This window comes from Pholcus phalangioides, unplaced genomic scaffold, assembly GCF_987345545.1.
Source record: "Pholcus phalangioides strain wild (caught in Gottingen) unplaced genomic scaffold, Ppha-v1.0 ptg000007l_1, whole genome shotgun sequence".
Classification (NCBI taxonomy): domain Eukaryota; kingdom Metazoa; phylum Arthropoda; class Arachnida; order Araneae; family Pholcidae; genus Pholcus; species Pholcus phalangioides.
In genome coordinates, this window is record NW_028301600.1 from 53,590,963 (window position 1) to 53,613,055 (window position 22,093).

Below are 22,093 nucleotides of genomic sequence, written 5' to 3' on the forward strand. Positions count from 1 at the left end.
TCAGAAACATTGAAAAATAAATTTAAAACAAACTAATATCTGAAAAGTATCACTTTTATTGAATTTTTAAGATTTCAATCGTGGAACAGTCAATCACAGACTATACTTTTTCAGTGTTCTTGTGAAGCACAATTTTTGTCACAAGAAAAGATGAAAGCAGAGACATCAAGACCCAGAAAGATGCTCAGGAAGATTCCATTGGAAAAGTGTGTGTTCATAATCATGTTCAGAGTGCAGTATTAATATGATCAAGTCTTGTAATGGTCATGAAAGTCTTCCAGGTTCATGTTTATTCATCAATATTTTCACCGCAATAAATTTTTGAAAACCATGTTTTGCAGTTTATTTAATTTAATAAAAAGAGAGATCTAAAAAAAAAACAGGAATCTTTTTCACCTGGATTTTAAATGATGACTTAAACAAGACAAAAGCAAAGGATATTTCATATGAAATACATCCCAACCATATATTCTTGGTTTGTTTCTTGTCAGGGAACTAATCTTAAATAAAATATTTCCCACAGTTTACAACAGTGCTCTGCTGAAGTTTTTCTGTCCATTCTAGTTTTTTGGGGGTTTTTCCCCCCATACATGGAAAAATGCTCATGTTTGATATGATGTAAAAACAGAAATTAAATTGCTTATCCATCAAGCATATATAACAAACTTTTTATACTTTTTTTACGTATTAACATATCCATTCATATTAAATATAAAAATGACCATTATATATACTCAAACTATTCTCGATTTGCGTAACTTCTTTTCAAATTGCAATTTATATTATAAATCAAGCAATTTGTATTTAGTAGTGATATTGTAGCGATAGTAACAATATCACTACTAAACAGCAATTTTTATTCATCATTTTAAGGTCTGAGACAGAAATATCAATGCAAATGATTAATTCTATTCATTTATACAATGAAAAAAACAACAAAACAAAAAAAATTATACACTCAATCACGAATACAATTGAAGTAAATTTTTCAAGATTTTTTACTACCAAGCTTAGCCAATCAAAGTGTGATGTTACTGCAAGTTCTTATTCATGGTTTCACATCAATAAACTAACCACATCAATTTGTGCAGCTATATCTCCATATGTTCTTCCTAGAAAAAAAATTCTGTATTCATATAATTTCATCAATTCAATTTTATTTATACAAAAAATGCAAAAACAGATGCCATAACAGGCAAATTGTTCAACAAGGTGGCTAAGAAAAATTTTTAAAAATAAAAAAATTAAGAAAAATCAATTAAAAATGAATAACATTGGAAAAAGCCCATAAAAAGATATGTCACAACTTAAACAAAGCAGCCCAATACCAATAAATCAGAAAAAAATAAACTACCCATGAAAATATGGTTGTCATTCACTTAAGTATGGATAGCTTCTCTTTACCTCTCACCCCCAGCTTATTATATTTCCTCTTGAAGGACTATTGTAGGGGCTTTTGTTGTTTTTAAAACCACCAAAAATAAGCTATTCCATACATTTGCAAACCTATTAGAAAAACTCCCTGTGACATAACCACCTGGAACTATCCATTTTTAACAAAAACTAGTGTCTCCGAGTTAAAGCAATTGAATGGCAATGTAACAATATTTCATAATCCATCATATCGATCCCACTGAAAATCTTCAATACTCCACAATGCCTGCATTATTTCAAAGAAAACATATTCAATGAATCTAGTCTACATAACTCAAGCCTCTTCTTGAATACCAAGTAGTGTTTTGTGGCTATTTTTCACCCCTTCAACCAAGTCTACACCTTTCTAAAAATAGGGTCTCCAAAACCATGAAATGATCTAGGTCAAGATGAGCTAAGCCACACAAAAGGATGACTATGATAAGGCAGATACCTTTTTAAGAATTAAACCAAACATTCTCTATTTACTTTTTCAACCAACTCAGAACAATATTCAGTAAACCTGAAAACATGAAAGGTCATTGAGCACGAATTAACTTATGTATTAACATTTTTCTTGTAGAGATAAGGGCCTTCTCCTGCCACCCTTTTTAAATAAATGCAGAGCACAACATCTATTTTTATTTTAAATCAGCAATTAGGGCATACAATTCAAGGCTTTTTACAAAAACTAAATCTCTTCCTTTTTTATCAGGGGAATCCTAGTGCCGAATTGTAAAGTGCATTGCAAATACTCAGGGCAGTTATCTAAGTTTAGCTCCCTATAATTTTCTGCAATTTTTCCCACGTACAAAATCTAGAAATAGAACAGCTATCTTTCTGCACTGTATATATATATATCTGCAGTTAGTTTCAAGTTTATATTTACCAGATCTTCTATATTTGTTTCAATCAAGAATTTTACCACATTTCAATAACATGTATACCATACTAAGGGTTACTTCTACTTCAATATTATTGAAGTTTGACTTTGATTTCTTTAAAAACGAAAAATAATAAGTGGAACCACTTCCATTTATTGGAAAAGAAAAAACTTAAAGTTTAGAATGGCAAATTTTCCTACCAATCAGCATTAAGGGGCCATTCAAGTATTACATAAGCAGATTTTGACCCCCCCCCCCACCCCTCAGCAGCTTAGAATATTTCATACCTTCAAAAAGGGGTGGTTGATGACGTAAGCAATCTTCAAACCCCCCTCCCCCTTGTCATCAAAAGTCAGCAAATCCGAAACCCCCTCGATGCTGACATAATACTTGAATGACCCCTAATGGGTTAATACAAAGGAAAAATTAAATTTAAATCAGTTATTTTTTTTTTTTAAATCAAGAGATTTAAATCGTGATTTTAATCGGCATACCCTCCAGTCAAAATTGTCTTTTTTTCTGGGTAAAAAACGTTTTCTCTTCAGATGAGACCTTTCATTCTTTTCCTTGACAAGACAGGACACAAATATGAAGTAACTTTGTTTTTTTTTACAGAAAATCTAAACATACGATCTGCACAACATTTTATGGTATTGGTGTTACACAGATTGCTGAAACCTTCTCACGTACATTCTGAATGGCTTCATTATCTCCTTACTCAAAAAAGAAAATTTCTGCATCCACCTTTTTTTTTTGTTTGTCCTAAAAGGAGGGATGGTCTATTTTGGGAAGCCAAATCTGAAGATTATGATTTTGGGTGACGAGAAATAAGAAAAAACTGAATAGTTCAAAAATATTCATTATATATACCAAGGTTTTTAATTCATTAAAACAGGGTTTTACCTCTATTTTTTGCCCCAGAATTTCTCAAAAAACATTTCATTAAATTGAATTCGTTGAACCGGAATTAGTTAAATTAGAGTCTGACTGTATATGATATACATTATTTAATATTTTATACAGAGTCATAACTATTGAATGCCCAACGGGATTCTTTGTGAAAAACTAATATGGGAAAAGTGTTTTCAGTTTCTGGATTTGACCCAAAATTAATGAGTTATAACTCTTTAAGAAATGATGACATCAGCTCAAAATCCAGTCAAATTCACTGAACGTACACCAAACATAATTTGGCTTTTTTAAACTGATATAACCTTAACAAATCAAGAAAACAAACCAGTTTTTTTTTTCCTTTCTTGTTGAGTGTGTGCGCAATTTTCAAATGTTTACACGGTTGTTACACGTTTCAAATGTTTACATAAAGATTTTCTCAGATTGCAGTTTTTGAGTTCGAAAAGATCTAAGTTGATTTCTATAACCCCCGAAAATTCTGAAATTTCGCAGAAATGTTTACACCCTGTGTGTTAGTAGTATGAACCTTAGATTTAGAAATTACCCCTTGGGAAGTATTTTTTTTTAAATGTTTAATTCATAGTTTTGAAATTTTTACATTTTTTAAACTTTAAAACTCATAAAATTCTAACATGATCAGATATCGAAGTTTGAGGTTTATTTTACTAACACGTCATGAAAACATTCCTACAAAACTTCAGAACTTATGGTACAGTAGTTTTTTTTAAATCTTAAACGGATGAGCTCAAAAACTGCAATTAGAGAAAATTCCATTAAAAAGTGATTTTTCTTGTTCACGTTTACACTATAATTCATTAACTTTATTTTTAAAAAACAAATTAACCCAATTGACACAAAATTTTTTGCACTTGATTTTCAACTGAATGAAATATATTTTCAACACTAGAACTGTAGAGTGGGTCAATTTAGCCCAAATCAAACCTTGTTTTCATTTATCTCAAAAACTTAAGCACAGATGATAAAAAGAAATGTGACTTTTCATGATATATTAATATTAATGCACAAAACTTTTACTCTCTTTACATTCCATACTTCAGAGTTATAAGCACTTATACCTAGAACCACGATTTGGCTCCATCGATCGTGTAGGTGAAATTCTTGTAGAATTGGTTACCTTCTCTAAAATGTATTTCTAGATGAAGATAGTGAAAAATACAGGTCTTCTCAATGAAAGGAATCGCAAGTACTGTCAAAGCCTCCTAGATAGACAAGCTGTAATGTTTCACTCTGCCGAGGCTGTGATGTTAGAATCCGGGTCCACAAGCATGATTGTTTTGGATGTTTTTAACAAAGCACACCATGTGCATTTCTTGCCATATTTTATTTAAATTCTTCAAATTTTTAATATTTATTTTACTATTTATCTGTTGTGGTTTCTTGATTTGTTATAACTCATTAGCCAGAGGAATTTTGTTTAAATAATAGTAAAACGAGCTGAGAACTTCGCTACTCATTTGATGACGATGGTTTTCTAAAATAAAAAGGCAAGTAAAACTATTTGTACATAATTCAGTCAATATGTCTGAAATATTCATTTTTCTGACTTTAATTTGTGTAATATATATTTTAAATAGATATGTTCACTGCTTTCGTATCGAAATTTCATATCTTTGTGTACTAAGAGTAGTGTTTTTTCTGCACTTGTTTAATCATGGGAGCACATTTTTTAAATCATATATTTTTTAACACTGATGAATCAAAACTCTAGGGTCAATAATTAATTGAAAACACAATAGTAATGTGCTATGGAAAGTAAAATTTAATGAAGAGATAGGCTACTTTGCAAGATATTTTATTTATTTATTTATAAAGTTAACTTGTATTTCAAAAACACTAAATTTAAATGAGTGTCATCTTATTGTGTATGCATTTCTACATGCAATTTAGAATATTTTATAATTAGGCAACGGAATACATATAATTTTGTTGCCTATATATGGTGTACATTATAAATACCATATATCTGCCACATTTTACATTTTTTTGTAAATGTCTGGGTGCTGCTGTGTTCTGAGCTGTAGATCAAATTGCGAGGAAAAGAACAAATGAAACCCCCCCCCCCCATCTTACTGGGGAAAGATATCTAATTTCACCACCTGATGTGATAATTCTTGCTGTATAACCGTCATGTTTAACAACAAAGTTGCCAATTAAAAGAAAGTCACCAGAGAAAAGAAATAGTGAAATCGATGACACACAAGAAAAGCAGTTCGAAGAGTGTCACTGTCTTGCATGATAATTGTATGATAATCTTGTACTCAAGTCTTACTTACAGTGGCTCCTAGAAAAAAACTCAGTGTGCTTTATGGCTACGTAAGATAAAGTTTCAATTTATCTTTCTGCATGAACAGTTAGAACTGAGTTTTATGAAAGCTGCTCGCTATTCCCCACAAATATTGTTATAGACTTATATATATATTTTATTTCAACAACCCAGCTGCACATTGCCTTATGAGGAATTCAAATAAACATACTGTCTCACGCCTATTACTTCAAAGTATTGCTGAAAAATGTAGGTGGTCCCAGAGTGTTGTACAAAACTCACATGTGAAACATCTAGCAGGAAAACATGGTGAACTTTTCCTGCTATTTGGTTTGATGGTGCTCAAAATTATGTTAAGCCAGGAACATTCTATAAGAAAGCTACAATTAAAGGTTTGGCTCTCAATTTGACATCAATACAAGATGATGGACAATATTCAAAGGTATTTGTGATTGTGGTAAGTTTCTGTTTATCATGATTGTATCCCAAATAATATCTAACATTTCTAAATAATTACACAAAAATGAAAAATCATAACTTAAACGGAAAGTCAATTAAAAGAAAATTTGCTGTTATAAAACAATCTTAATTATATTGAATAATTTCTTTTTAATTAAAAGTACACAAAAAAAAAGTATGTGTAAAAAAAATTTTGATTTTTTTAGGAGATACGTCTTTCTTTTTTTATTTGAAACTAATATTTAAATAAAATCCATCCCATTGATTATTTATTTTATTTATTTACAACTAAAATTCTGCAAATAAAATGTGTTATTTATGCATTGAGAACTTATTGAGAACTCACCATTTAAAATTACAAACTAAAATATTTGATGAAATTTATGAGTATAATAAGTAAGACTTCATAATGTGTAACATTGCAAGAGAGTAAGTATATGTATACTAGTAATTATCAGATCAAAATTGTGAAATGTTGTGTTTTCGAAGTTCTCACGTACATTAATTTAAACATTTAAAGAATTTTTTTATGTGATAATGTTTAGAGCAGCAACCAATTTCCCTTTGAATTAGATTGATATGAAATTCAGTTGAATAAAAGATATTTTAATGGCATTGTTGTTAAAAAAAAATTTCAATGAGTTCCATTAGATAAATTTAAAAAACAAAGTCTGTCAAATAATTGTTGCCTGATTTTTTCAAAATATTTGCTTGAGAGCAAAAAACATCTGGAAATACTTGTTGGCCAAGAGGTTCAAAACCTGTATCTTTTTCAAATTTATATAATAAATTAAAATTATCATATAAGGTAATAATTGTAATAGAAGAAAATACCAATGAAGCAAAATTGATGAATTTTTTCCTTCTAATTGTAAAAACAGTACATGGTGGTTACGTGTTTTAAATGCTTGAGTAAGGTCAAGTGTGTACGTGGTAAGACCCGGGCTGTGACGTCACAAAGATATGCTTCAGGCTTTGGTACTGTGGAGCTAATTATTTTTTTTCTTTGTAAACTTGTATACCTGGGACTCAAGAGGTTTTGGGAAAGTAAAGACTCAACTCTAGAAAAAAAATGTGTTGCTGAAATTCATCTACGCATATCCTGCCACAAAAAAGGAACACAATTCGGGCTTGCAGTTGATATCATGCTTAAGAAACTCCTATAGGCCTACCATATTTTTAGTGCAGAAGTAAGAATAATCAAGTTTGACTACGATATGGTAAATTTATTAGCTATTATAATGCAATTGTTTTCCAATTGAAGCTGTTATCTAAACATGCAAAATAATGCTTTGGGTATCAAGTCCTGCCAGCTCTGCTTTGATTGAAAACACTCTTTATAAGACGAAATTTATACAACCTAAGCTAAGGAATTTTTAGATGAGTATAAATGCGTTTAATAGTGTTAATAGATGCTGCCAGAGAATTTTTAATATGGAATAAATTTAAGGGCAGATCAGAAAATTTCAGATATCGAAATATATATTTTATACTCAGTAATTATATAATTTAAAATATAATACACTTCAATCTACCTGAAAATTTTTTTATTATTTAACAATATTTATCAGATCAAAAACTATTTGACAACACTGACAACAACTTTTCACTGTTTCGATACTGTGTTTCTGAAGCAAAAACCTAACCTGTGATCTCCTATCACACATATTTTGAACAAACAACTATTTCACTTAGTAAATTGAACACTGATCATCAATAGTTTAGATAAAATGAACCATAGAATTATATATTATCTGTTCTACATTCTTTGTGCGTTGAAAAATTCAAAATTGTAAATTATAATAGGTATTTTGTTTTAATGATTGTAATAAATTAATGTTTAAAATAAAGCATTGTAATATGCAAAAGAGGTATGTTCTTCATCATGTTATACACTTGTGTTCAAAACATCATCCAAAAGCATTCATTTAGGTTTTTGATGGTTTAAAAATCCAACCCTGTTGGTAACCTGACCCAATAAATATAGTGAAACTACACTATGAAACATCATTACTAGAGCCCGGATTATATGCACTAAAAAAGTGGCAAAATATGCTCTAAAAATATGCAAATATGCACTGAAAAATGCAAAAATATGCACTTAAAACTACAAAAATATGCACTTAAAATACAAAATGTGCACTTAAAATACAAAATGTGCACTTAAAATACAAAATGTGCACTTAAAATGCAAAAATAAGCACTTAAAATGCTAAAATGTGCACTTAAAATGCTAAAATGTGCACTTAAAATGCTAAAATGTGCACTTAAAATGCTAAAATGTGCACTTAAAATGCTAAAATGTGCACTTAAAATGCCAAAATATACACTGAAAATCCCAAAATATGCATTAAATACTCCAGAATATACACTAGAAATCTTGAAAAAGTCAAAAATTCCGAAGTATGTACAAAAAATGAGAAAATATGCATTAAAAAAATTACCATGCAAAAAAAAGCAGATGTGTTTTTAAAATGCATCTTTTCTACTTTTAGTTCGTTGTAGTTGCTCAATAACGAAAATACCAGTAACAAAAAATTTCGACACTATTTCTAAATTTCTAAAAAAATTTTACACGACAATAAAACGGCTAATATTCGTAAAATACTTTATAAATATGTATTAATTCACTAAATTTCACCTGCGGGAAAAAAATCGATATTATAAAAATATTTATTTGAACAATATATTATTTATATGAACAATATTTATTTGAAAAATTATAAAAAAAAATTGAGTGAGTTAAATAAACCTTCAAAATATGCACTTATAATGAAAATTCTTTGATTTTATGCATTTATATGCATTAATGCTAAAAAAGGTCAAAATATGCAAAAGCATATGCACATATGCATTTGCATATAATCCGGGCTCTAATCATTACTGAAAAACAATGATGCCAAATGGGAAATTTATCAAGAAAAAAAAGGATAAAATGTTTTATTACTCAGCATGCTTCATCTGACAGTCGATATTGACATTAGTAGCCCCAAAGTTTCCAGAAACTATTTCACACTGCAGTTCAACAAAATTTGATGTACACCTAGCTGATCAAATGGCCAGAAAATATTTGGTGAAGGTAGCATCACAGAGGTGGTCTGTCCACATTTACTACAATATCCCAGATCTTGATTTTATAAATTCCTGAATTTTGTATAGAACTGCACAGAATGGCAAAAATATTTTTTAAATGCAGTTCCTCTAAAATCTTACTGAAGAACTGAGTTCATCATACGTATCACCCTTGCACAAGAGGAGACGTTCATGCAGTTTTGATCATGCAACTTTCATGAGAACAATTACATGACATGATGAACATGTAACTGTTCTCATAAAAAAAAATTAAATGAGTCCCATGTCAGGAAACATCAAAATGTGGAAACAAAATTTTGCATGGGTTGTGCCACTTCAACATGCGCTAAATGAAGTCTACAAGAATCACAAAAAAAAATTGCTCCAAGCTACATCATAAATTCCATTTATCCGTAAGAAATCGATACTTTATTTGACTGAATCATATTAGACTTTTTCAAACTTAATTTTACAATCAATTTATCATGCTTATTTTACATCTTTGACATATTATGGGTTTACTGAAAAAAGTTTGTGTTGAACAGTGTAAATATTAGAGATGGAATGAATATTCAGCTGCTATTCAGTATATTCAGCTCTTTTGCCAAGTAATGTTGAGGTATTCGGCCGAATATCTGTATAAATCTAAGCCCAACAAACTAATTGTGAAGTTATATCAATTAGAATTTTTCCCATGAATTAAAAAATTTACTGTTTATATACTATTGTGTGGTGTATATCCCTTCCGTGAAAAAAAAGCTATGTCAAGGTGAATTTCCAGAATAAGGAAAACATGAAATTGAAAATAGAATTGTATTGCAATAAAGTGGGAAAGAGCATGAATTACATAATTTCACTAACTGAAGAATATACCTAGACAAGATACGTATTGAGCTACTGAAAGAAGCCAAGAACATCTAAACAAAAATAAGAAAATATGTTTTAAACTTTATGATGCATTTCTAGTTAAGAGTAAATAATGGTTGATGTTTACTTAGATGTAAAATTTGTAAACAGTGTTGAAAAAAAATTGATTTAATAAGTAATATTAAAATACACATACTCACAATATATCGTTAAATTTGATTATCAGTATCATGGCAATATGAAAGTCTTCCAATTGCCATTTTTCCAATATTTATATAAATAATAAATGGCATCCTTAAAATTCAATTTCAATCAGTTAAAATAAAATAAAATTACAAATAATTTTATTTTTAATTAAAAACATGAATTTTAAGAAAATTGTCATTCAGTCACTGAATATTCATATTCAGCCAAAACAGCCGAATATTCTTTATTGGACCAAATCACTAATCGTCCCATCCCTAATAAAAACTGTATACAAAATCTTATTTTTCCTGAATTACATCATTTTCTAGCTAATTTTGAAGCCCATTTTACATTCATAAACAAATGTAGTTTCCCATTATTGAATACACAATTAAACAATGTTAAATAAGAGTAGGGGAAAAACCCAGAAACACCAAAAATAAATTCCTGTTTTCACTGTGGAACAACATTTCTTCACAGTTTGAGTCAATTTGACCCAGTCTGCGGTTCTAGGTATACTGAAAGTGCTGCACACAGTTCAAGTGTTAAAAATTGACTTTGGGGGTTGTGAAACCCCTAAAATGAATAAAGTATCACTAACAATTTTGAGATGGTTTTTTTCCAGTTTTAATACAGAAGTTTTTTGTTTTAAAATTTACATGCTGCAACACAGCTTTTGATTGTAATTCTGCAACAAAACTTAATGAACACAATAAGCTTGTTGAATGAAATCAATCACAGTTACAAATTGTGATGAAGTTAACAATTACAGTCAAAAAAATTAACGGCATCTCATTTATGTTATGAGTGTGTGTGTGAAACAATACTCAAAGCCATATTTAGAAAAACAAACAGTAAAGAGATAGAGAGATATAGATGGCTTTTTTTCTCAGCCAGAGATATCAAGGAAACAGATATTTTCCGGATATTATGCTGAGGTGAGCTCGGAAAGAAAAGTCATCACGTCTCCGCCGGGACTCGAACCCAGGCCCTCTTGCATACCGGGCAAGCATGCTACCATCTACACCACTGGAGACACATGAATCTGCCTTCCTAATTTCACGCACTGTGTCGTGAGGCGCTGAAGTAGAGGCATTAGTAGCCTCTCTTAACTTCAGGAAGATTCGTGTGTCTCCAGTGGTGTAGATGGTAGCATGCTTGCCCGGTATGGAAGAGGGCCTGGGTTCGAGTCCCAGCGGAGACGTGATGACTTTTCTTTCCGAGCTCACCTCAGCATAATATCCGGAAAATATATGTTTCCTTGATATCTCTGGCTGAGAAAAAAGCCATCTATATCTCTCTAAAACCGTCCCACCCGGAGGCCATTTCCTGAAGTTAAGAGAGGCTACTAATGCCTCTACTTCAGCGCCTCACGACACAGTGCGTGAAATTAGGAAGGCAGATTCATGTGTCTCCGGTGGTGTAGATGGTAGCATGCTTGCCCGGTATGCAAGAGGGCCTGGGTTCGAGTCCCGGCGGAGACGTGATGACTTTTCTTTCCGAGCTCACCTCAGCATAATATCCGGAAAATATCTGTTTCCTTAGTAAAGAGATAGCTTTCATTCTGAAAATTCAGAGCTAAAGGGGGGGGGCATGATTTTTCGGAAAATTAAAAAACTAAATATAAGAGCATCTCGAAGGGGTGGTAAAATTAATAGTGTCTAGAGCGAAGAGATCATGAAGTCTAAGAGGGGCCTGCCCCCTTATAAATATGCCCCAAAATGAAAATTCTTCTGAAGAAATAACCAAGTTATGTGTGAACCATGCAGGCTGGAATAAATTTCGAACTCATTAAAATCTTTATTGTAAAAGGGTATAAAGTAAATTTATTAACAATTAAGGGCAATAAAAATCAATTGTAATCACAAGGAAATGAAAAATCTTCATTGCAGCATGGATAAATCGATATGAAAATGTGACACGATGAATAATCAATGGAAAAAAAATCTGAGACAATTATATTGAATATGTTGATTCATAAAATAATTAATGTATTTTAACGTGTATAAGGAACCCCTTTTTGCCAAAAATTAGGTCTGAAAAACAAAAGTGATTTCTTACACATGGATAGTATTATAGATAGATTTTTTTTCAAGTTTTTCCAAATTTCAAGCCCAAAAAAAACCAGTGGGTTCCTCATACACATTAAAATACGATAGTGTGATAAAAAGTTCCAGATTGAATCATTGTTATTATTTTACTGTTTCCACCAGCCACTTTCTAGCTATCATTTTTACATCCTTTATTGAAACTTTTCACACATAATAGTTTCAATGAAATTTTAAAATAGCTCAAAAAATATTGCCCAGTTTTATTGATCAACATACAATTTAATTCAAAAGACAAGGTAAAAAAATAATCGTGCAGTAAAAACTATGCACTGTATGCACCTTCCCTCAAAAGAATTCATTTAAAACAGTGAAGGAGAGAAAATTACCACATTTTGTCAATAACAAGGTTAACATCACTCTACACGAAAAAGAAAAAGTGCCAATCGTGAAAGAAAATAACTGAACTTATCTTCTAATGGGGTTGAATATTTCAGTTCATTTTCAATTAGCGGCAACCCGCTGCATGGGGAAATTTTTTTTCATTGGGTGTTTGGCACGTAACTTACCGTTAGAAAATTGACATGTCACAAAACTTAACGTATATTAAATTTTATCAATTATATTTTAAAGACTAATAAGAATCATGTGAATCAGAAACAACCTCATCACCACTTCAGAAACAATGTTCTTACCCACAATCTGTTTTATATAAGCTCTTGATTTTGAATGTTTCTTTGAGCAGATCCTAGAGATAGCTGAAATAATATAATAATGATAGCATTGGATAAGTAAAACGTTAATTAACAAAGCAATCAAGTTTGAAAAGTCTATCTGAAAGTCATCATACGATGCAAATATAACAAAAAATACAACCATAAAAACATAACTAAATGTAATACAGCTGTCATCCAGAAAGAAATACCTGTTTTATAATCAAAAAGGAACTGGCAACCAAGAACCACAAGGCCTGGTATCCAAAAACTTATTACAAAATCAGTGTTTGCCAATGCACATCTAGATATGTGATTCACGCATCGAAATTCAATTTCACTCCTCAAAATTTCGTTGAGGGGTGAAAATACTCCTTTAAATTCTAGGTAATTTTTTTAATAGTTATTTCTGTCTTTAATTCGAAAAAATACCTCTCTTTTTACAAAACTAATCCTCAAAATTTTGGAGAGAAGTGAAATTATTCTTCAAAATACGTTTTTTTTCAAATAACACTATACACAACTTTACAAATTCACAAGGGGACCATTTAGAAAATTAGATTAAAATATGTATATAGTTCTTGAACAAAAGTTTTTTTATAAAAATTCTTTGTGGTAGTTATTTTTGTGTTGGCCACTCCCAATATAATGGCCAACTCCCAATAACAGCTACATTTTCACAGTCACGTTAGCAGTCATTGCTGCAGGAGGTTTTACCGTAGTTGAAAACTCTGGTGAAAAACTAGTAAAACTCAACTCTCACACTAGTATTCAAAAAAAGATTAGTGTGCAAGAGTCTGTTACAAATTAAAAAAAACATGAATGACAAACATGACAACAAGTTGATGCCCTCAGTCAAGTATCATTAAGTTTCGATATCATTAAGCTTTTTACTTTTTCTTTCAACTCAAGGGCAAATCAAAGTACTTTCATAAGCCCTGATTTGTCCTTGTGTGCAATTCATATTTATTCATAAAAGCTATAAATTCACCTCAAAAGATAACGTTTTGAAGAACTATTTAAAACATTCTGGCAGCTGCGATGAGAGATTTATATGTATTTACAAGTGTCCTTGGCCCCATACTTTTTTCACTTTCATAAACTCGATCAGGGTATCGATGGGATTGCTAGAAAATTCGCAGATGACGTGAAGCTAATGGGGGTAATCGCGAATCAAAGCGATAGGGAGTCGCTCCAGACCAACCTAAACAGGATTGCAGTATGGGCAAATGAATGGAGCATGACATTTAGCATTGATAAGTGCATGGTCACTCATTTTAGTTCGAACAACCCACGGTTCTCTTACGAGTTGAATGGTGTCACTATCTCATATGCAACTAGGGTCACTGATTTCAGAATTCTCATTGACGTGTGACTTAGGTTTTCTGAACATTGTTCAGCAGTGGTAAAAAAAAAACGCATAAAATGCTCGGTTTCATTTTCAAAAAGGTCTCTTCACGTTCTCCTAAAGTCATTCTTCTGCTTTTTTGAGGCTTAGTTTGTCCTGGACTGGAGTAGGCTATAAGGTTTTGGAGACCATACTTGCAGAGAGACATAGACCTGGTTGAAGGGGTGCAGAGAAGAGCTACGCGTGTCCTTATTGGCACACAGGGCTTGAGTTATGAAGAGAGACTTCATTTTTTGAATATGTTTACATTGGATGAACGCAGGTGTCGAGGAGATATGATTGAAGTGTTCAAAATTTTCAATGGGATGGATAGGATGGACCATGAACTGTTAGTACACAGCCAATCGCGTGCTTTTACAAGGGAACACCAGTATCGATTGGTAAGGGACAATGCAAGGTTATGGTGTCGCAGGGAATTCTTCTCTAATAGGGTTGTCAATAAATGGAATAGCTTACCCGCGGAGGTTGTACATTGTAACACAATTGACACGTTTAAAAAGAAATACAATAAATATGCTGGGGTAAATCTAGAAGCTATCCATGCTTAAAATAAGACAACCATAATATTCTTTATGGGAATTGTATAATATTTTATCATGTGTATATATTGTTTCCAATTTTTTTGATTATGTTTTTAATTGGGTTGCTGTAGTTTTGAAATATATGACATCCATATTTGTTATGGGCATCTTTTTCTCAGCCACCTCGTTGGGCATTTTGCCTGTTGTGGCATTGTATTTGTATTTCAAGAGAGAAGAGTTTACTGCTATGAAGAATGGAGACAACATTGAAAAATTACTGTATTCCATTATAAGGAGAATATATTGAAATAGATAAGTTTAATTGTAATGTATGTTCATGCATACCTTGTATAGCTCTAAAAATTAAGAATATGATTCTTTATCATAGTTTTCCAAATTCAATTAAAAAATAATTCAAATACATTTTTATTTAATTTTGTTAAAAACTCTCACCACCATAATATCTGAACTTACAGATGTCCATCACTTTTTTAATGCTGTTAAACCTCAGATTTAAACTTTTTTTTAGAATATTCCAAATTTATTTCAACATGCATAAAGCATAATATAATAATAATGCAGTCTTGTTCTTGGTAAAAATACCGATTAAGTTAATTCAATTTGTCATTCCAAACATTTGCTGATCTACTTCTTCCCAGATATGGAACTGGCAGAAGAAAAATGAATAATAAGAAAATTTCTTCTGATTTTCCTTTCTTCTGTAATTTTTCATAAAAAGATTTAAAGATTATATGCAGCATGGGTTTTTTTTCCAACAATGGCAACAAAATCTAATATAGGTTGAACTGATTTTGAACAGATTCAATGACATCACTCAAAAGCTTACTTTTTTGCCTTCTAGAAAATGATCTGAATGTTGCTTTGCATTCTCAAATTCTTCCTGGAATTGGAAATTTACAAATCCATATCCTTTAGAAAATCCAGTATCCTTATCCTGAAAATAGATATTATATACAAGAATTATCTAAAAACTGATGGGTCTTTGTATCGCATGCTACATAACATAGGCTAGGCAATTCTACAAAAATTTTCAGGTTTGTGCTATCATATGAGCAGTTTTAATTTTCTATTTACTGAGGTTACTATGGCATTTCTTATGCAGGGGAATTTTAGTTACAATGGTGAAAGTATTTTTGCCAACTTTTTGGCATAACACTGCAGTGATGAACTATTGCAACCCATCATAACCCAGGATACTCCCATGTACATACGCACCCGTTATCTTTTTTTTCACACAAGCAAAAAAGGGGTTCCAGCGTTCTTCACACACGACATACACGACACCTTCATATTTTTGAGCTTTTATCTATGTGACTAATATGATGCGTGTAAGATAACAAATGACATGAGAGAGATAGGCCCTCTAATTGATTCTAATATAATACATTCATATTCTTCTTAAGGAAATCTCAGAACTTTTTTTTCTTCTTCAACAAACCCCTAACCCCATCTTGTCTGTTATCACTACAAAATCTGTTAATTGGTAGAGTACCAATTGCTTAAGGAAATATATTGTCATCTATTGTAAATTTGAGGAATGGGATCCTGATGACCAAGTCACATAGGCTATAACTCTTGGATATCTACTGATAGGACTGAACAGGTTCAGGCCACTGTAACTTTACAAGAGTACTTGGAAAAATTGATGAAAAGCCTTGAAGTACTTGTACTACACTCATTCATAACCAAATCCCAAGCCAAATATTTAAAGGAAAAGAAAGTTAATCTGAAAACTGATGAGGCTGTTCTCTTATTTAACTTCAGTGAAAATTACTCATTTGCGATCCAGGATGAAGCACAAGGTTACCATTGGATGCACAACAGTTCTCTCCATCCAGCTGTAATTTATAATCCTACATTTTTTATAAATTGTTAAAAACTTCTGCAAAAGTTATATAAACTCTTTATCAAAGGCAGAGATAGTCTTGAAAGTCTGGGGGGAGGGGCATGACTTTATATATATGCATATACATTAGATCAGTCAATCAAATCAGTCCTCTAATTTATTTTATACATATTCATTTTTAAATATGATAACTGGTAGTATATTTGAGAATTAAAAACAAATTTACCAGAACAGGGAAGGACAGCAGCCACGTGACACAATGTTTGCGGAGAAGAAATAGGGTTCCCTCTCTCTACCCTTATTTCTTCTCTAAAGTCATTCCCAAAAAAGAGTGTATGAACCGTTTCCAAGACTAATTTTTTTTTACAAAATTTCAGAGCGCTCTGGTAGTAATTTTAATTTTTTCTTAGTTCATTTAATTCTCCGTCATATGGCGTTTCAACAACAATATTTGTTTTAATAACAGAGTGGACAAAATCCATCACTTTCAATCATAAAACCCAAAAAAATAAAATATTACAAAATAAAAGTGAAAAATATTTATGAAATATTAAACTTCAAGACCTTAACTATAATTTGTGATCAATTTTATTTTGAAAATTCAACTACAAATTTTTCATTTCAAAAATGTGGAATATGCACTTTTTTTTTTGGAATGACCCATATCCTGATAGAGGTGGTGCCATTATAAGATTTTTCTGAAAAATCCAACTGTCACCAAAATCTCTAACCACCAATTTCAAATTTTTGCTGAATATCTACTTAGACAAATGCTAATTTCAGTGATGTATTGCAAACAAAAGGCTAAATTTCTGCTGAACCAGAACACTGATCGGTGTTCTAGCAGGATGATATGAGCCGCTGTGGTGGTCGAGTGGTCATAGTGACAGACTCGCATCGCGAAGATCAGGGTTCAAACCTCACTATCACTACAGTGGTGGTCGGCTGAAGTTGGTTTTCTGTGATTTCCAACTTCGAGGCGCAATAATTAGAAAAACTGGTGGCAGCACTACACACAACAAGCATTCTTCAGAGTTTATGAAAGTGAAAAAAGTATGGGGCCAAGGACACTTGTAAATACATATAAATCTCTCATCGCAGCTGCCAGAATGTTTTAAATAGTTCTTCAAAACGTTATCTTTTGAGGTGAATTTATAGCTTTTATGAATAAATATGAATTGCACACAAAGACAAATCAGGGCTTATGAAAGTACTTTGATTTGCCCTTGAGTTGAAAGAAAAAGTAAAAAGCTTAATGATATCGAAACTTAATGATACTTGACTGAGGGCATTAACTTGTTGTCATGTTTGTCATTCATGTTTTTTTTAATTTGTAACAGACTCTTGCACACTAATCTTTTTTTGAATACTAGTGTGAGAGTTGAGTTTTACTAGTTTTTCACCAGAGTTTTCAACTACGGTAAAACCTCCTGCAACAATGACTGCAAACTTCATGCCAGGTTTCACTACACATACATGCACATTCCAACATGTACCGATTCGTTAGAGGTTATGCAGAAGAATATAGACGAGGTGCATGTCTGGTTCATTAGTAGTAGTAGGATGATATGATCATCCCAGCAAAGCTCTGGTAGAAAGAGCAAGAAGAATCTGTCAGCCCAAGAATTTTGACAAAGAGAAATTACACCTGATTAAGACCTTTCAGGCTTATAGATACTCTATGGTGGATGTAATGAAGGCCATACACACAAAGAACGCCCCACAGAAAGTAGAACCAGCGACCGGAAAAGCATTTCTGTCCCACATTCCCTGAATTACAGACAAAATCGGATGGCACCTGAGAAAATTTGGCATCAAGACCATCGTTAATCCAACCAAAAAGCTAGATGTGTCTCAGGTCGGCCAAAGATCAACAGGACTGTCTGAAAACAGCTGGGGTCTATCGTATCCCTTGCAGTTGTAGAGAAACATATATATGCATTACAAAAAGATCTATATCAGCCAGATTTGTCAAGCACTAATGAAATTATAGATTGGGTCAAGTTGCCAAGGCAGCCATAGCTGAGCATGCCTTGACCAATGATCACCAAATTCTCTTTATGAACACATAAGTGTTATCCAGCGACATAAAATATTTTCCACACATTTTTACCGAAGCAATCTAAATTCAAAAGCACAAGAACTGCTTCTATAGAAAAAAAGAGAGGATGAAGATCAACCATGAATGGTTTCCCGTCTTAATGATAAAACTGACACCACACACTATCGACAGCCCTTTGAAACAACTTCAGCCAATGGGAAAAATCTTGCTGAACTGACCAATCTGGATGAAGCGGTAGAACTCAAGCAGGCAGAAGACGTAAATAGTAGCCGTTTTCCCATCGTTATACCAAATCTCACAAAAATCTTTGCCATCCGTGTGAACGAAACATTGAAATATGAAAACTTTGTTACATCGGCCTAAAAACCCAAAAACTATGAATTTTACATCATTTTGGTCTGCTCCTCTTGGGAAAAACTATTGCCGGCCAGAGAATTTTATTTGTCCGGTACCTGAATTTTTTTTCGATTTGTCAAGCCCTGGCTCAACTCTATATCTGTATGTATTTGTATATTGTTGTTTACTGTATAAAAAATTATATTAGTGACACTTATACTGTTATTGAAGGATCTTTCTTCAAAAAAATTTCAACACATAAATCATAACAAACGTGTTAGGAATAAATACTTACAAAAGCAACCAAACAATTTGTCACACGTCCATACTTTGAAAAATATGACTTCAGTTCTCCTGAAAAAAAAATCCATTTACACACATACCCTACAATTAAACCCTTCTATAACAACTTCCAATGGACTGAATAAATACCGTCAAATCTCAATAAGTTCAATGTGCAGCAGCTGACAATAACTTCAAAATGTCGTTAGTTTGACCTGTCTGAAATTGTGATTTCAAAGTGAGAAAAAGATTTATTGAAATATAAATGTTATTTGCAAATATTGCTTTAATAAAACAAGTCAAACTACTGGAGATAAAGAACTTCACAAAGATAAATTATTTTAAAGCAATCACATTTTAATTACTAAATGAAAAATATTTTGAAACTCAATAGCCAGTCATTTTTTTGTTCAGAGGAGAGGAGGAAGAAAACAAGAATCATCTCTTCATCCCCTGAATCATCTTTTTCATGCAGCGAATTCACAATATGTACATCAGACATGTCATCGCAAAGCAGTACTGTATCATCAATGTTGAGAAACGTAGGGCCTATCCACATTTGCCTCTACATAAAGCCTATTGTATTCATATTCATCCATGGTGGAATCGTCCAATTCCCACAAATGATATACTTCCTACACTTTGAGCATCAAAGAAAATCCATGCATTTTAAAATAATTAACAATCACTTGCATTATGAATGCTCCACCTGTGGTTCTCCACTAGGAAGCTAAATGCTGTTTTTTAAATTCCTCTCATTCCTGAAAACTTGAGGGAAGAACAAAGTGAAAACTTAGACTTGATCAGATGTTCGCTGTATTGGAGTTCGACTAATTGCAAATTGACTGTACCCACCTAAAATTTGCATTGTACACATTGTTTAAACCTAGTTTTTTAGATAGGACCAATCTGAGACAAAATCTGAACTTTTGGTAAAATTCAGTCCCGTCCACTCCAGATTATTAAGCATCAGCTACATGTACTCCCAAACTTTAGATGGCACCCTTTGGAATTTTAAATATCTTGAGGTACTTCTATAACACACCGATAGTGAATCATGGTCCTGTTGATGCACTCAATATAATTTTATTTCCAAACTATCTTGCAGCACACCATTCGGGCATTCAATACATTATCAGCAATTTGAAAAACAGCTTTGATATAAGGGATAGCTTGATTTTCAGCGACTTTTTTTTTAAATTATTGGATTCCTAAATTTTCACACTGTCAAATACTTGAATATGCAATCCATAGTGCAGCGGTGTTTACATGGGTAGGTCAACAGGGCTCAAATCAAACAGGGGCTCCTAAAATTATCAGAAATCCTCATTGCAACGCTATGCAAGATTTTTAATACATAATATGGGCTCAAGAGCCCAAACTCCTTAAGACAGCTCTATATAAATGCCCCAATAATCAGTTAAATTGAAAGGCATATTTACAGGGTGACAAATTTTAGTAATTGGTAGTCAAGAACATCAAACTAGAAGGTAAAAGGTTAAATCGTTATTTATATATAAAGGCTCAATCAATAAAATTCTACGGTTAAATCAATAATTTACATAACTTCTTTTTAGAAATTTTTCCTAAAATAGGAGGAACAAGATATGATTTTAAAATTAATTTACTCAGAATAATGTGGATAGTTCCTGGTTTAAATGTTAGTTTCAGGAGGTCTATGATTCGCATGTTTAATGAAATCAACTCACTTCTACCAACAGTCCAAGGTAAATTACCCACAAATAAACGGTAAGACATTATCGACTTTTTTGGGATTCGTTCTTTAGATATCGACTGAAAGTAATATTTTCTGATGATTTTGTGTTCCCGAATAATTTATTTATTACTCTTGACGATTTGGCTTCAGAACTCACTGTATTTCCCGGTCATAGCACGTTTTTCCAAATAACTCATCGGAGGATTCGTTCCATATAGAATCCTACACTGGATGAGCTAGCTCAACGGCAGCACTAAAGTAAGGTACTTGCTAATTGCTGAATGAGGAACCGCTGAGTAAATTTGAGAATGGTCCCGGAACATAATTCTCTGTTTTTAGTTATAAGGATCGATATAGGTATATGCTCTTGTATCCCGTTATTTTTTAAATCACTTTTATTTAATTTTTAACCAATAAACTTTTTACCTATTCTTCTGAATAATTTTATTTAAAAAAGAATAAAAATACGTTTTTAGTTTCCAGAGAACATTAAAAAAAATGTTTACTTATAGCTCAGTGGTTTATCATCACCATCACACAAATTCTTTGTTAAAAGCCATTGAAGTTTTCTTTCTCAATAAATTCATAATTTCTACTTAGATAACGAGATAGCTGAATAACATTAAAAAAATAATCATTCTTGTAAAATATGGCTCCTATGGTCTTGCATTTTACAACACTTTCATCTCTCTAGAAGTTTTTTTCCCTACACCTCTTGGCAAAGTGCCAGAATCTAATAACAAGCTTTGTGTTCACTAATGTTTCCTTCAAATTTTTGACAGGTATTTTGAATGCGTATCTGAGGTGTTCCTTTTGCCAAGTGATATAAATACTTGTTTGTTGGCTTGCTAGAAAGCAATTTATAAATTTGCCCACAGCATGGCCAACCCAACGCAGTTGAATTGAGTCAGCGGGGCCCACAGTTACAAAATAGTCCTTAACAGCTTTATAAATCCAGATAAACGATAATATACACGTACACTTCTTTATAACGAAAAGAAAATGACTCACAAAGAAGCTTTCCTTTTTTAAAATATCTTTCTTCTTCCTTCAGTCTCCTGT

At 32.0% G+C, this 22,093-nt stretch overlaps 2 protein-coding genes and 2 non-coding genes across 6 annotated transcripts in view; 2 read left to right on the forward strand and 2 right to left on the reverse strand.

The window, feature by feature from the left end:
- Positions 1-247, forward strand: part of LOC149085483 (solute carrier family 2, facilitated glucose transporter member 12-like) — a 35,419-nt gene extending 35,172 nt beyond the window's left edge. For both annotated transcript variants that reach the window (XM_089233500.1, XM_089233499.1), the window contains one exon: positions 115-247. In XM_089233500.1, coding sequence (XP_089089626.1) covers positions 115-154 — 40 coding nt within the window. In that variant the 3' untranslated portion in view covers positions 155-247. The remainder of the gene's footprint in view (positions 1-114) is intronic.
- Positions 34-21,350, reverse strand: LOC149085484 (SRA stem-loop-interacting RNA-binding protein, mitochondrial-like). 2 transcript variants are annotated; one of them, XM_089233501.1, is made up of 5 exons: positions 21,024-21,329; positions 19,328-19,386; positions 15,615-15,722; positions 12,821-12,883; positions 34-1,112 (listed from the first exon to the last, which is right to left on the reverse strand). In XM_089233501.1, the coding sequence occupies exons 1-4, from the start codon at positions 21,070-21,072 to the stop codon at positions 12,833-12,835; spliced, it is 267 nt and encodes an 88-aa protein (XP_089089627.1). In that variant the 5' UTR covers positions 21,073-21,329; the 3' UTR covers positions 34-1,112; positions 12,821-12,832. The 2 variants fall into 2 exon arrangements, with proteins under 2 accessions (XP_089089627.1, XP_089089628.1); XM_089233502.1 differs by having other exon boundaries at positions 981-1,112; positions 21,189-21,350.
- TRNAT-GGU (transfer RNA threonine (anticodon GGU)) lies at positions 11,041-11,114 on the reverse strand. The gene has a single exon. It is a non-coding gene; the product is annotated as a tRNA-Thr (tRNA).
- TRNAT-GGU (transfer RNA threonine (anticodon GGU)) lies at positions 11,488-11,561 on the forward strand. The gene has a single exon. It is a non-coding gene; the product is annotated as a tRNA-Thr (tRNA).
- Positions 21,351-22,093: the final 743 nt, after the last annotated feature.

What these genes read in the sequence shown, in the direction of transcription:
- LOC149085484 (XM_089233501.1), bottom strand. Translation starts at nt 21,072, where the DNA reads ATGTCTTACCGTTTATTTGTGGGTAATTTACCTTGGACTGTTGGTAGA. An exon ending in CAAATTGTTTGGTTGCTTTT is followed by an intron (nt 15,723 to 19,327) that starts GTAAGTATTTAT and finishes ATCTATTTTCAG; the next exon opens with GATAAGGATACTGGATTTTC. An exon ending in ATTTTCTAGAAGGCAAAAAA is followed by an intron (nt 12,884 to 15,614) that starts GTAAGCTTTTGA and finishes ATATTATTTCAG; the next exon opens with CTATCTCTAGGATCTGCTCA.